Source organism: Lutjanus erythropterus, chromosome 19, assembly GCF_056507025.1.
Source record: "Lutjanus erythropterus isolate fLutEry1 chromosome 19, fLutEry1.hap2, whole genome shotgun sequence".
NCBI lineage: Eukaryota > Metazoa > Chordata > Actinopteri > Lutjaniformes > Lutjanidae > Lutjanus > Lutjanus erythropterus.
The window spans coordinates 26,131,823-26,146,392 of record NC_139335.1 but is presented as its reverse complement, the minus strand read 5'-3'; the positions used below and the strand labels follow the sequence as shown (position 1 = coordinate 26,146,392).

Sequence of the window (14,570 nt, the reverse complement as noted above, 5' to 3'; positions counted from 1 at the left end):
CTGTGTAGTTTTTATTGAAAACCAAATCCAGGAAAAGACTATAAACCTTGTGCAGTCATGCCTTTGTCAAGCAAAGGAAGCAGGTGCAGAAACACTGAAAGAGGCTGGGGTCATTTTATAAAAACTTTTTTTTAGGATATTCCCTTATTGGCATTACAGAAGCAAATCCTAACTAACTCTTTTAACTTAATTTTATTTTACTTCATCCTATCTCATCTCAGGTTAGTAAATCCTAAATACTCAATTCAACATTGCTTATCAACTTCTATGTCTGCTACCAAGCAATGCTTCCTTTCTCATCTCAGCAAGCTTAAAAACCTTATAACTTTTTTTTTTTTCTCATTGAAGCATACTGACATACACAAAAAAAATCAAGCAAAAACAAAAGTTAAGCACTTAAATTAATGTTGCTAAACTAATTTATGCAATTTGGAATAGATTAACACCAATACTGGTCTTATTTCTGAACTGTACAAGCTCACTATTAACAATATTCTTAAATTTCTTCTCAGTTTACGCTGTGTTAAACTGCAGTATTCTCTCAAAATTAAAATGAACAGGAAAGGCCATTATTACATCTGAAATAATTGGAAAAATTATATGCAAAAATAAATGTAATATAATTTATATTAATGTTTTACATTACTCTTATACAATTTAGTTTTATTAATGTTGTTTTATTAATAATGTTTATTAATATTTAAATGCAATGTAGATTTCTTTGCAAAAGCACTAAAAAAAGGTGTGTTCAAAAAAGCTCACTGCTACATGCCACCAAATACTACACACTAGTCCTTTAATGTCCAGGGGCGTGGTAGTTAACAAAAACACGATCTCTCTGACCATTTTTCTTTGTATAAACTTAGTTAAAACCATTCAAATGAAATGCAGTTTCCAGATCACTGACTGCGATGCCACAGCTCAGGCCAAAGAGGGAAAAGTATGTGTGAACAGGAAGCAGGTTGACGTGATTTCCGCAGGCTTAGACCGGGGAAAGTTGTTTCCTGAAGTTGACACTGCGCTGTTAATACCCACACATAGTTAAACCTGAGCCCGGGTGCTTTTGTGCAAAATGGCTTGGACAGGTTTGTGGGAGTTTTTATAATAGAGATTTGGTGTTGTCAGGCGGCCCCGCCGGTGAACTGACGAGAAGATGAGCTCCACGAGCGAAGACACAGGTAATAAAAACAACAGTTAAACTTTAATATGCCTCTGCGTCTAACGGGATTGGTTGTGATGTGACACTGACGGCTCTTTACAGCTCGAGTTTTAGCAAAACATTAACTTGTTTGTTGTCTTCACTGCGACTGAAACCTGTTGCAGCTCCGGTCAGATAATCGCTAAACGGCCTGTTAGCATCGCTGACCACTGAAATGAACGGGTTTTTGCTAATTAGCGGCTAGCTAGCATCACAGTTTAGCTTTACAAGCTGGGGTCCGGGGACCTCAACAAACCACCGAGGAGGGTCAGGACCTAAGTAAGTGTCCATACATCAACTCAGGGTTTCACTTTTGATATTACCCTAGTCAGTGATATAGTTACTGTACCAAGTCATAATGGTTATAGCAGACTTATCTCTACCGCTAGATTTGCAGCTTTTTAGACCTTCACTTTAAATAATAACCCTCAAAATACTGCTCAAGTTTTACAAGATACAATGTTACAGAATCTCCCAAACAGTGTAAGTGAATGATGACCAGTTTTCAAACTGAAGAAATGACTGGCAAAAAAAAATGCCTCCATAATGCTCATCTGATGTAATCCAAGTCTCCTAAAGCCCTGACATGCCCAGTTGACTGAAATGATGTCATTCATACATCATGTTTTTAGCCTAAATCTTCACTGTAGATCCTTAGCTTGGGCCCACGTTCACATGCACACTGTCTGAACTGAACTGTGATTTTTGCAGGAATCTGTACCCAACAAAGATGTTGCCTTGAATTTATAGACAAATTTTGTAACAAATCCTGCAGTGTCAAAATTGCATTGGGCCATATTGCGACATTGTAAAGTTATCAATTGTTCACTCTATTGATGACTGGCAGAACTGTATTGAAAGGACTTTTATGCAACTACATCAACCTAGCAAGGATGACACAAACATTCTTTGTAGAAAACTCAGCAGTGAAAGGAATTTAAGTCTGTGTCCTGCAAAGTCCTCAGGATATAGATCAGTGACGCCAGATGAGCTGTCTTCATGTCTTATCTCATGGTGAGGTATTTACTGGTCTTGTCTAGTAGTGTCACTGATTCCTTTTAATCAGGCCACCTCACTGTTTCCCATATTTGTCTGATTCCATCCAAAGTCTGATACAAGCTTCCTCAAGACAACATAATGACGGCAAAACACATTAAACCGTTTGTCATTTTCAGAGACGAGCCTGCAGGCCCAGCTAGCCGAGTGCCGAGCTCAGGTCGAACACTGGCAGGGTGTGGCGACGATCTGTGAGCTGAGCAAACAGGAGGAACTGGCAGAGCTGCAAAAACAATGTGATCAAGAGATCCAGTCTCTACAGGAGGCTCTTAGAGGTCAGTCTGTGTTATGCGTGTGTTTGTGTGTGTTTGGCTGTGCTTGCTTGTTTACATGTGCGTGACAAGCACCGCCTGTTTGTGTTTGACTGTCCCTGTCTGCATGTGGTTTAATTTCAGATAACAAGACAGTAGTTTTTGTAAAGACAAATAAATCAAAGCCTAAATAGTCTGACTTTATGTGTATCACATGTACTCAGTAAATGTCCCCAGGAAATGAAGTTCAATAACAGCATATCATGAATAAAACCAAAAGTGGCAAAATTACAGAAAGCCTGTACTCAAGTAGAGGCACAGATACTTGTGTAAAAAAGCATCTGGTAAAAGTAGAAGTACTGATTCAAAAGTAAGGGCTCTGAAATTTACTCAAAGTATAAAAGTAAACAGTCGCCCTCTGAAGGACATTTCTACTGACTGTTTCTGTGCAAGGCTGATTGACCTTTTCAAGTCTCGCTCTCAGTTTCTTCTTGTTATGTCTTTTTCATTGTGTTTTTATTACATTGTTTTATGTCTTTTATGTAGTTTTTTTTTCATATATCTTTTATCTCATTTCATCTTATTACATCTTTTTTGTTGCTGCGCCTTGTTATGTCTTTTTGTTTTGTTATGTTGGTTTAGTGTTGTTTAGTCTTTTATGTTCGTTTTTGTCTTTTTTTTTTACATTGTTTTTGTCTTGTTATGTGTTTACATCTTATGCTTGCTTGTGTGCGAGTGTGTGGTAATGTTTTTTATGGCTCTTATACCTTATATCTTTTTGTCTTTTTACATCTTTTTCATCTTGTTATACCTTTTTTTGTCTTGTTACATCCTTTTTATGTTGTTAGTATTTTTTTGTCATGTTGTTCTTTTATGGCATTTTCATCTTGTTCTGTCTGTTTTGTGCGATAAACACTAATAGATGCACCAGAGAATCGTCTTTTGTATGTACTGTTGTCATTCTTGATGTTGGGAAGGCCATGCACAATGATTCAAAATAGAAGAAATTGATAATTCCCCTCAAATGAATTAAAGCTAAAGTAATGAGCCTGTTTTGAAGATGTAAGGAGTAGAAAGTACAGATATTTGTATTAAAATGTACAAAATTAAAAAGATGTTAGATAACTAAACTTAAGTACAGATACCTGAAAAATCTATTTCAGTACAGTAACAAACTATTTGTACTTAGTTACCACCCACCTCTGAACAAAACTGTACAACTTCATATAAAAAAAAATATATACTTGTGCATGTATCACAGTTTTAATAAAATGGTTTTCAGCTTGCTTTGATAAGAGGTCTGGCAGGATGTTGAACTATTATCAACTTAACTTTTGTTTTTATTCAACATGTACTGTAAGACGTCTGTACAAAGGACCTGAAAGACCTTGACTTTTATCTTTCTGTTCAGTCAGAAATGTACCGACATTCAAAAGCTCTAAAGAAAAAGTAGAATCTGCACTTAAGCTGCCAGCACTTTTTGAGGATGCTGAGTGTAAAAAGACATTATTGTGCTCTAACCTCGCTTGCAGTAAATGTAATTTCTGTCTGTGTTGGGAAACATCTCCATTTTATATGTTGTAATGATATAAACCTGTTACAGTGATGGCTTTTTAAAATATCTTTTGGCACCTTTTAAAAAGAGAATAAAAATAGCTCTACTCTACAGTTTGTAGTTTTCATTTTCATTTCCCATTTGTATAGTTTCTAATTGACACCAAACGACTAAAATAATTTTTTAATGACCTTGTTGACCTTTAAACTGTAGTATTAGTTAAACAGTTGTTACACATCTCAGAATGTCAACTAAAACAACTGAAACAATATTGTGTGCTTACAAAACTAACTAGAATAAAATAAAAAATATACAGGAAATGTCTTTAGCATGAGGAGGCATTTTTATTGAGACTGGGATGTATGCATTAATAAAAAAAAGATAGAAAATACAAAACTGTAGTAACTGGAGCAAGGTTTGGACAGAACAGGGAAAAGATCACATGTTGGCAAGTTCTGCTCCTTTTTAAAGCATTGAAGTTTTGTTGTTCTAACTTTTTAAGTTTTGCTAATAAAACAAATTGTATTCTGCAGCTACACTTCTCAGAAGTATTGTAGGCTTAGAAATTGCGTTTTTGTGGCTGTGATAATTGAGGCAACCATTCATCTGATTGGTTAAATGCTCTCGTGATTATTTAATTATTATCCTGTTGTGTTTACAGAGACGGCAGCGCAGTATGAGGCCAGGATAGCTGTTCTCCAGTCTCAGTCTGTGGAGTGGAGGAGAGCCAGTGGACAGAACATGGTCAGTGTTTAACTTCCTGTCTTCAGTCCAAAACTGTTTCCAAGTAGTCTGGAGTTAGGCGTCATCTGTGCTATTATATTTTTCCTTTAAAACAGCGGTTTAAAACGAAAATGTTTTCCATCCAGATGGATGTTTTAGCTTTGCTTCAGGAATAATCTCCGTCCATACCAACATGCTTAAAAAAGCATGTCACGTGACCAAACAGGAGGCAGTCAGATACCATTATAACAAGAAAAAAATGATGAGGCAGGGAAAGGTGCTCTTTACATAAACCTCCTGGATAATGTTATTCCTCTTAAAACATTGTCAGTGGCATTGTGTTTTTGTCTGTTTCTAACATCTTTGTATTTTCGATGTCTGTTTGTACCAGCGAACCAAAGCTAACAGGTAACATATAGTTAGCAACCTTTCAAACATCATGCATCAAAATAAGTCAGTTATTCACACACACATTCATAACTGAAACAACTTGTCAGGATGTTGTCGCTTCCATTCCATTTCTGCCTGTCCAGACTGAATCGCAACTCCCTGAAACAGGGCAAGCAGCATTTCCAAACAGTTGTTTTTTAGTTGTTGTAAAAAACCAAGGTAGTGTGGACACCAAGGTAGTGTGGACACCAAGCAGAAACGTAGAAAAACTTGTGTGTTTTAAAACAAAAAGGTAGCAGTGTGGATGCAGCCTTAATTCCAGCATTTGTTTTTCTCTATCTGTTAGATCAGTGGAAGGAGAGCCAGGACAGATGCAGAAGTTACCAGTAATGAATCCACAACACGGATCACCAACAGCCAGCCAGAGGCCGAGGCCACAGAGTCGATGGACAGGAACCAACCAGCGGACAGCCAACCAGCGGACCTCGAGGCGGTGGCGGAGGGAGAAGGGGCACCACTTACAGCAGAAGGGTATTTTGCGCTGCGGCAGTGTGACTCGGCCTCGTTGTCCTCATTCTCCTTAGACACGCCCTCTCTGCCCAGAAAACTTCACGCTCAGGAAGACACAGACTCTCTGGTCTCCACAGGAACTTTGGTGCCTGAAGCCATCTACCTGCCGCCGGCTGGACACCGGCTGGTCACGCACAACGACTGGGATGCACTCAATGCTCAGGTATGGATGTAAAACTATGATATCTGAGTCAAAGTCGTGGTTTATACTTTTATTGATTTACTTTGTCTTATATACCTATAAATCCACTTGAGTTTAATTTTAAGATGCTCCTCTGCTTATTAAAGGTTTGTTTTTGAAAAAGATCATTGGGTCTCATTCACCAATTCTTTAACCTCAGAATTGTTTGCGTGATGAATCCCATTGTCCCCGTAAGTGGCAGTTGTTCCTAATTAACATAAGGAAACACCCCAACAATCTCAATATAAGGGCCTGAGAAAGCAGGGCTGTGTGCCCTAAATCACACACAGAAAAGCTGAGAGAGAAGGTAACGATTCCTGAAACAAAAATCCAAAGATGGTGAAGCTGTGTCAGCGGTTTCAAAGGTCTTTTTAGTTCTAAGATGCTTTGTGAATAACTTAGTCTTTGCCAGGATCTACTTTTAACTTCAAGGGGAAATTCTCAAAGTTTATTTCATCACTAGGTGCAAGTCTTTGTACGAGGAAACTTTATGAATACAGCTCCTGATCTCTGATGCTATCTTGGACAGCATCTGAGATCAGGAACACCTCAGGACCACCTTAACACTGGCCACAATCTCTGAGACACTTAAAAAAAATGAATAAAAATTAATACTCATTTAAAAAATATACATATGAACTGAAACCTGTTTGTTAATTAATTGTAAGTCACATTATTTTAAAAGATGACTGTTCTTCTTATAAATGATAAAATATTTTTGAATTTAAATCCTATGATATTATACAACTGTAGAATACAACAAAACAATAACCAGTTATGTTGCACCAACATGTCAGCATGTGGGTAGATTCTGTTTGTACATCAGAACTAATCCCACATAAAAAACACTGGCAATAGGAAAAAAGCGTCCTTACAGTCCAGTCTGCACATTTTTTATTCTTTTGTATCAAGTGTTTGTTTTTGCTTCCTCATACACAGTGACTTTGCGGTGTAATGCGTGTGTGGTGTGTTGGACAGGTGTCAGAGCTGCGGGGGGAGGTGAGTCGGCTAGAGGCCGAGAAGGAGGAGCTGCAGAGAGAACTGGACACACAGACCAACCACACACACAAACAGGTGAGCCACACAGTGTGTGAGTTTGCTGCAGTGAGTGTTTGATGCTTGCAGAATTACACACATGTTAATTTGTCTGTGTGTGTTTAGGTGTCGATGCTCCAGTCTCAGGTCCAGACTTCAGAGGCCCTCCTACAGGATCTACAGAAATCTTTTAGCCAATCACAGAGTGCTGTCCAGAGTCGGCTGGTGAGTGATGATGATGGTGATGGTGATGATGATGATGTCAATCCTGCAGAGTGTGTGTGACTGTCAGGGACAGTTCACCCAAAAATAAAAATATGCATTTTTCCTCTCACCTGTAGTGCTATTTATCAATCTAGATTGTTAAGGTACAGTCTACTGAAACTACTTTCTTTCTCCTAGAAAGAAAATAGTTCCTACATTAAACTGCTCATAAGAAGGTCTGGGATTATCTTGAGTAACCAGGTCGTGATTTCTGGAAAGAGTCACTGTTTCAAATGTTTTTTTGTTTTTTTTTGGTGCTTTAGGCTCTACAAGCCAAATGCCATCTAGTTCCCTTAGATTGGAAAGAAGGCAGGCCTCCCTACAACTGATATCTCTAAAACTCAGCAACTCACATCAAAATAATCTCAGTGAATAAACAGCACTACAGGTAAGAGGAAAAAAAATGCATTTTGATTTTGGGGTGAACTGTCCCTTTACATCAATACCATGCTCATCTATGTATAGTAATTATGAAGCTACAGGCGGTTAGCTTATCTTATCTTAACTTGGTGTAAAGAGTGGAAACATGAAAACAGCTAGCTGGTTCCATCTAATGGTGACAAAACTTTCTTCCCAGCACCTCTAAAGCTCTCTGTGTTATGTTACATGTTATAGCACGTGTGTTTTATCTATACAAAAACTAAATGTCAAAATGACAATGGTTAGGGTGGATTACACAAGCATTGGAGATGCTCGTGGATTTTTCTATCTAGGGCTAGTACCGGGTTTCTGCTGAATGACTGAAGATAAGCAGGTATGGCTTGTCTAGTGCCTGGATGGGAGACCTCCTGGGAAAACTAAGTTGCTGCTGGAAGTGGTGTTGGTGGGCCAGTATATGGCAGTCTTCCCTCTGGTCCTAATTAATCCAAGTGCAGTGACAGGGATGCTGTCCTTTGGATGAGATGTAAAAATCAAGGTCCTGACTCACTGTGGTCATTAAAGATCCCATGGCACTTAAACCACAAAGAGTAGGGGGTTCCCCAGTGTCCTGGCAAAGTCCCCGACCTGGCTGTCTCCATCTGGCCGCCTAATCATCCCCCACTGTAATTGGCTCAATGTTTCTCTCCCTCTCCACCTCAAGCTGGTGTGTGGTGAGTGTTGTCGCGCAAAATAGCCAGTTGAGGTACACACTGGTGGAGGCCGAGAAGGTGTTTCTCCCTTCACCGTGAAGCAGTTTGAGTATCTAAGATAGAGTACTTTATAAATGGAATCCATTAATATTATTACCAGCTACTGGCTGCAGCTGCATATTTAAGATACAGACATCTAACTTTACAAAACCAAAATGTTTAACTTCTTAATTTTCTTATGGTTACTTTTATTTCAACCCTCTTGATTGAAAAGATTCCAAGAACAGAAATGAAGTGATGGCACTTTGTGTTTTTGCCATAAATGTGTAACATGAGTGCATGATGACTCACTCACTAACACACAGTGATTAATAGCAACGAGAAACTCTTGCCACCTCGCAATTTGATTCAACTCTGATTCAGAGGGTGACAGTGTTATTCTGAAAAGATTATCAATGCTTCCTGTTACATCACAACTTTTGATTCCTATGCATTATTGATTTATTCTCACTGGGTGACTACTTGCTTCCTTTAAAGCATGTCATATTCTAGGGTAAACAACAAATTGCAGTATAATTGATGGCTAAGGGCAATATCCAAATTGCAGAACCAGATTTTTGAAAAAGGAATAACGTGTGAGAAATGGCAATATACTGTCAATCTTTGTTTGGTACAGACCTCAACAAATATCACAATGTTAATTGTCTTTTTTTTCCAGTTAGACTGAATAATAATACTTTCCACTAATTGTATTCCATATTGCAATCGCAGTTTCAGTCAAAATATTTGCAGTATGGCTTTTGTAGTGTATTGTGCAGCCCTAGCATATTTGTAATGATCCATAATTAGTTTAGATGGACACAGCTTGAATGCAGTGTGGTTCAGGTCCCTTTTCCCTTCAACTTCAGAGAAGCCAAAATGTTTCCATACTCAGGATTTAAAGCCGGGGAATGCTGGTCGGATTGTATCCAGCTGTGGCCGCCGCCTTCATAAAAATGCAAGACATGGCATAAACACAGCTCACATGCTAACATTATTCATGTCACAGTCCAGTTGGTTCAGCCATAAGGAATATACATGTTCAGTCATAATGTAAAGAACCTGGATTGAAATCTGCAGTTATTAACCAGTGTGCATAGATTCATAATCTTTCAAGAGAGAATCGTGATTCATCTAAGAATTGATTTTTCTCTCCCCCACCCCTGTGATAAAACCAACAGTAGTCACATGATTCCAAGGACAAGTCTGTATAGTCTCCCATGAGGTGTTTGTGTGCCGGCATAGAATTCATTCATTCATTCATTTTCTGTAACCACTTATTCCTAAAGGGTCGCGGGCTGCTGGAGCCTATCCCAGCTGTCATTGGGCGAGAGGCAGGGTTCACCCTGGACAAGTCACCAGTTCATCGCAGGGCTGACACATAGACAGACAACCACTCACACTCACATTCACACCTACGGGCAATTTAGAGTCACCAATTAACCTGGCATGCATGTCTTTGGACTGTGGGAGGAAGCCGGAGAACCCGGAGAGAACCCACGCAGACACGGGGAGAACATGCAAACTCTGCACAGAAAGGCCCTGACCCAGCCGGGGAGCTGGGGGACCAAACTCAGGACCTTCTTGCTGTGAGGCGGGCATAGAATTTATCAACACATTATTTGGTAGGAGTCGGTGTTCAAATTTGTATTTTGTGTGTCCAGGCAGAATTATCCTTTTCCCAGAGGAAAATGTGCAGTGAGCTGTCCAGACTGAAAGGAGAGGAGGTTGAGGATGAGGGACCAGAGTCCAGCTCCTCATTCCCAGCAACACTGCAGGTATGATTACTGTTGTAGATTTTCATTTCCACTATATCAGCTCCTCGAGCGCTCCAGCAAAGAACAACAGTGTCACAAATACCATTGTAAAGGGAACAGAAACCTGTGAAACATCTGGTTATGTGACTTCCCTTTAGTTTGGTGCTGCTCTTCTTCATTTCGTGTTTCTGTCAGCTTTCATGTGTGGATGAAAGTACAAGTTGTCAGTCCCTGGCTCTGGAAGTGTTTTGACCACCTGTTGGTAGTTTAAAATGTTGAAGACAGTCACTTGATTTTTCTCTTGCTTATAATCTTGGTGCATGTGCTGTAACCAACAAAAATTCTGACGACAAGTATTCTTTTACATCCTTTTATTTAATTGTGACGACGATGTAAATGAAAGAAATATTAACAAAAATTACGTTGAAAAATTACTTTCCTGCTACAAAGGAAAGTACATAGGCCAAACGCCCCTAATGCATTCATTCTCATATGATAGGGGAGACCGGGGATGGATGGAACATTTTTTGTTTGTGCATCAGTAACTTAGAAATTGTTTGTGTTACGTTTGTCAAACTTTTATACACAGTACCCATATTTGTCTACTACAAATAAAACTACTGGACATCCACTACAGTCGCAGATTATGTGAGTTAATGTCAAATACAAGGATTTCTGTTGTTATAATCTACAACGCTACTGGAGTGGGTTGTTACACTAGCAGGACATAGATGCCACAATGGGAGGTAATTTACTGATTTAAGATCCACACTATCCAATATGAAAGAAGTTCATTAAATAATAAGCAGTTTTGAATGTAGTGAACAATTTAAATTGACCCCCCAAAAAATTCAAACTAGAACGTGAACTAAAATTGTGACTAAAACTATGACTAAAGCATTGGAAAGTCAGGTCCACTGACTAAGTCTTGACTAAACAAAACAAAAACAAGTGACTAAATTGTGGCTTAAAGTCAAAAACAAATTAAAAGTCCTTGTCAGAATGAACACTTGCTGTAACCGTTAAATTCTTATCTGCAGGGGGCGCACTGTGAGGAGCGTCTTCGCATTGAGATCGTCAACCTGAGGGAGCAGCTGGACACGCGGACAGAAGAGAATGGTCTGTGGATCAAAATATTGCTTAGGACAGTTTCTCGAACCTGACTGTCTTGACACTGAAACATGTTTTTATTCTCCCTCTCTCTCCCCCTGCTCCTTCCATGACGGCCATCAGAAGTTTTAGAAGGTGAGTCAGCAACTAATTTTTTATTATTAGTCTGATAAGACATTTAGCGGGTCGTGTGATTGGTGTGGAGTTACATTTCATTCAGATTCATTTCAGCTTTTAACCCTTGGTTTCCCTTTTTGTGTTCTTATAAGTAACAGAACTGATGAACTTGTAGTAAATTGGAGTTTTGCTTTAATAATCTCAGTGTTTTTTTATGTTGATGCTGCAGTTATCCATCTCCTAGCATGAACTAAATAAGGAAAAAGCTGTCTTGTTTGTGATTGTATGTGCAGTGCAGCTGTCCAGTCTGAAGACGGAGACGGAGAGGATTCAGGCTCAGAAGGAGCAGTTGCAGGCTGAACTTCTTGCCAGCCGCACTGAACTGGAAGCCCTGCGGGTGGCACTGTCTCATGTGCAGGGCACCAACAAGACCCTTAGCAATGACAAAGTAAATCCAACCTGCTTTTAGCACTAAACTCAGTGTTACTGCTGTTAATGCTTTCACAGTTAACTGCTGTTTGCTTCCTTGTGATGAATCCTGACTGGAATGGGCTGGTTTCGTTCTCAGAAATAATCAGATCTGTCCTTTTTGCAGTATACCCATCCAGAATAAAGTGATGTTAGATAAACTTTCTAAAATGATCAATGTCCAAAGAAGCCTCAGCAACCACAGAGAAAGCATCTAGTTGGAAGCACAGCTTCATTGCATTACACAGAAGGCAGAAACAACGTGACAGGACCAGAACAGATGTACAGTTGACTCAGATTTCATGAGGCAAAAATGACACTGATCCCAAGTTTTTTTCCCCCATTTGATTAAAATGTTTTAAATAATTTTAAACTGAAATAATCTTGTAAATTTGTCTGCTGTTGTTTTATAAATATATAAATAAAATACTTGCTCCCATGGTATAGGAGAATCAAAAATGTCCTCCCATTTTTACTTTACAGAACAACACGATCTAGAGGTTAAAGAGAATTTATAAACAGTTCTGTATATCTTATCTATAGTTGTGATTATTAAGAATAAAAAAAAACTGCAAATGTACATGTCATATTTTACTTCTTTCTTCATAATTCTGTGAGTTTTGGCAGCTACAGCATTAAGTTTTCATTCTTGAAGTGAGTCTGCTTTACAATTTTTAGATAATAAGAAAACAAGTGACACAGTGGAGGGCAGTGTATTTATATTATTGAATTGAGGACTAATGTTGTCTGTTCTCATTGTGTTTACATTGTGAACAGTATAAATAGTGACATACATTGTTGTTTACTGCAGTGTCTTTTGTTGATAGTCCATTAGGAGTTGCCAAAGTCACACATTTTCAAACCAACTCCTAAGCCGGCTGTTCTGTGTGTGTGTGTGTGTGTGTGTGTGTGTGTGTCAGGCGGCCGTGCAGCAGCAGTGTCTGGAGCTGCGTAGCCAAGTGATCAGTCTGCGCTCTCAGGTCGACACCAGCCAGACTGTACAGAGAGATTTTGTCCAGCTCTCCCAGTCACTGCAGGTAAGAAGCAATGGAGAAGTTTGAGTGCAGGAGTTATGCTGAAATTTCTTTTTCTGTCTTTCCTTCATTAAACTGAAATCAGTTCAAAATCCTTGCCAGGATTTTTACACTATACGTCGATGACATATTGATATTTCACTGATCCGTCTCTGTCCCTTCAGGTGAAGCTGGAGTTAATACGTCAGGCTGAGAGTCTTGAACAAGTCAAGGAAATCCTGGAAGAGGGAGGCAGTGAAGCTGGTTCCTCACCTGCAGACGCCTCGTGAGTTCAGGAGAGTCAGATTGGAACCAAAGAGCACAAACCAAGAGAAAACACCCTAAGAGGGACCAAGAAGGACCAACTAACCATCAGCACATGAAATACTGTCGTAACCACTGGGATCATCACAGCTGGTGCTGCTTGCACTTGAAACATTGGATGGGTTCTCCTGAAGAGACAATATTATTTTTATATATTACAGAGATGATGGTTTGATATCAGTGACTGAAACTGTTGCTTAGTGACCAAAGTGATTTTTGATGAACCATGAATGCTTTGGGAACCTTGTAAAACGTGTTCATACTCCGTTTTTCTTACATCCATTAGCCATTTATTCCTGTACTAATATATATGTAAATGTGCAGTGTGGATAAAACTGACATGACCCCAGCAAAACACTCAACAGTCCAACACTTTTTTTTCACTGTATAATCTACACGACTGTTCTCCTGTGCAAACGTTTTCTGTGATGAAGGACCTCTAAAAGCAATGGATCACCGTGCAATAATGAAGTGATACAAAGTAGAAACTCTCCTAAATTAACTGCATCTCTGATGAGATATTTTATGATGTGCATTAGTTTATTTTATTTTTTTTTTCAATTTAGCTTAACATTGTTGCTTTTAGACTTCGAGCTAATATGTGATTATGGATGAAGACAGAAGCAGTAAAAAAATCAGAGAAGAAATGTGAACATGTAACAGCTTGTCACTTTGTTCTGTCTTAATACACAACGTAAAGTAAATCCAGGCTGTCATATTCTTTCCTTCAACCTTTTGAATTCATAATCAAATACTAAGATAAAGCCTGTCATCTGTGGGCTCAGAACTCCACACAGAGTCATTTTATATGGTGAAGACGGACATATGTCCCACGACATAATTTAATAAAATAGTAGTCCATACATATCCTCTGATAGGTTGACCTATTTGGAAGTGGTTGATGCAGCTTAGCGTGCGTCTGATCATTATTATATGCTTCATTAATAGTTGTTTGGTCTATAAAATATCAGGAAACTGAAAGATATTTGAAAGATATTGATCAGTGTTCGCCAGATTCTAAGATGACGTCCTCAAATGTCTTGTTTTCTCCACAGCTCAAAAAAATTCAGTTTACTGTCGTAGAGGACTAAAGAAACCAAAAAATATTCACATTTAAGATGCTGGAATCAGAGAATTTTGACTTTTAAAGAATTACTTTACTAATCCATTAATGATCAATTAATTGTAGCAGGTCCACTAGTTTTTTTTTTGTTTTTTATTTTTTTTAAATGCTACTCCCGTACTACCTAAAGATTCGATACTCAGTATTAGCATTATTATTATAAGGCCTAACTACAGTTTGAGTGACATGCCGTAGAGAGAAAAATGCCTCAACTAAAAATTTAATTTTGAATAACTGAATGTTGCTGCTAAACGTTGTGTGTGGAAAAGTTTAAATAAAAAGGAGCAGCAGGATTGCGCATATCATATCCTACAATGTTTTTCTTT

The 14,570-nt window shown here is 38.6% G+C and overlaps 1 protein-coding gene across 2 annotated transcripts; it reads left to right on the top strand.

The window, feature by feature from the left end:
* Nucleotides 1–965: 965 nt before the first annotated feature.
* On the top strand, nucleotides 966–13,825 carry rabep2 (rabaptin, RAB GTPase binding effector protein 2). 2 transcript variants are annotated; one of them, XM_084744623.1, is made up of 12 exons: nucleotides 966–1,178; nucleotides 2,374–2,529; nucleotides 4,722–4,804; nucleotides 5,520–5,906; nucleotides 6,903–6,998; nucleotides 7,086–7,184; nucleotides 9,997–10,110; nucleotides 11,130–11,208; nucleotides 11,323–11,334; nucleotides 11,610–11,764; nucleotides 12,705–12,821; nucleotides 12,983–13,825. In XM_084744623.1, the coding sequence occupies exons 1-12, from the start codon at nucleotides 1,154–1,156 to the stop codon at nucleotides 13,085–13,087; spliced, it is 1,428 nt and encodes a 475-aa protein (XP_084600749.1). In that variant the 5' UTR covers nucleotides 966–1,153; the 3' UTR covers nucleotides 13,088–13,825. The 2 variants fall into 2 exon arrangements, with proteins under 2 accessions (XP_084600749.1, XP_084600750.1); XM_084744624.1 differs by lacking the exon at nucleotides 966–1,178 and adding an exon at nucleotides 1,307–1,477.
* Nucleotides 13,826–14,570: the final 745 nt, after the last annotated feature.

Bases quoted from the DNA above. Each gene is read 5' to 3' on its own strand.
- rabep2 (XM_084744623.1), top strand. From the start codon at position 1,154: ATGAGCTCCACGAGCGAAGACACAG. The intron at 11,765-12,704 runs GTAAATCCAACC...TGTGTGTGTCAG, and splicing joins AGACCCTTAGCAATGACAAA to GCGGCCGTGCAGCAGCAGTG. The intron at 12,822-12,982 runs GTAAGAAGCAAT...CTGTCCCTTCAG, and splicing joins AGCTCTCCCAGTCACTGCAG to GTGAAGCTGGAGTTAATACG.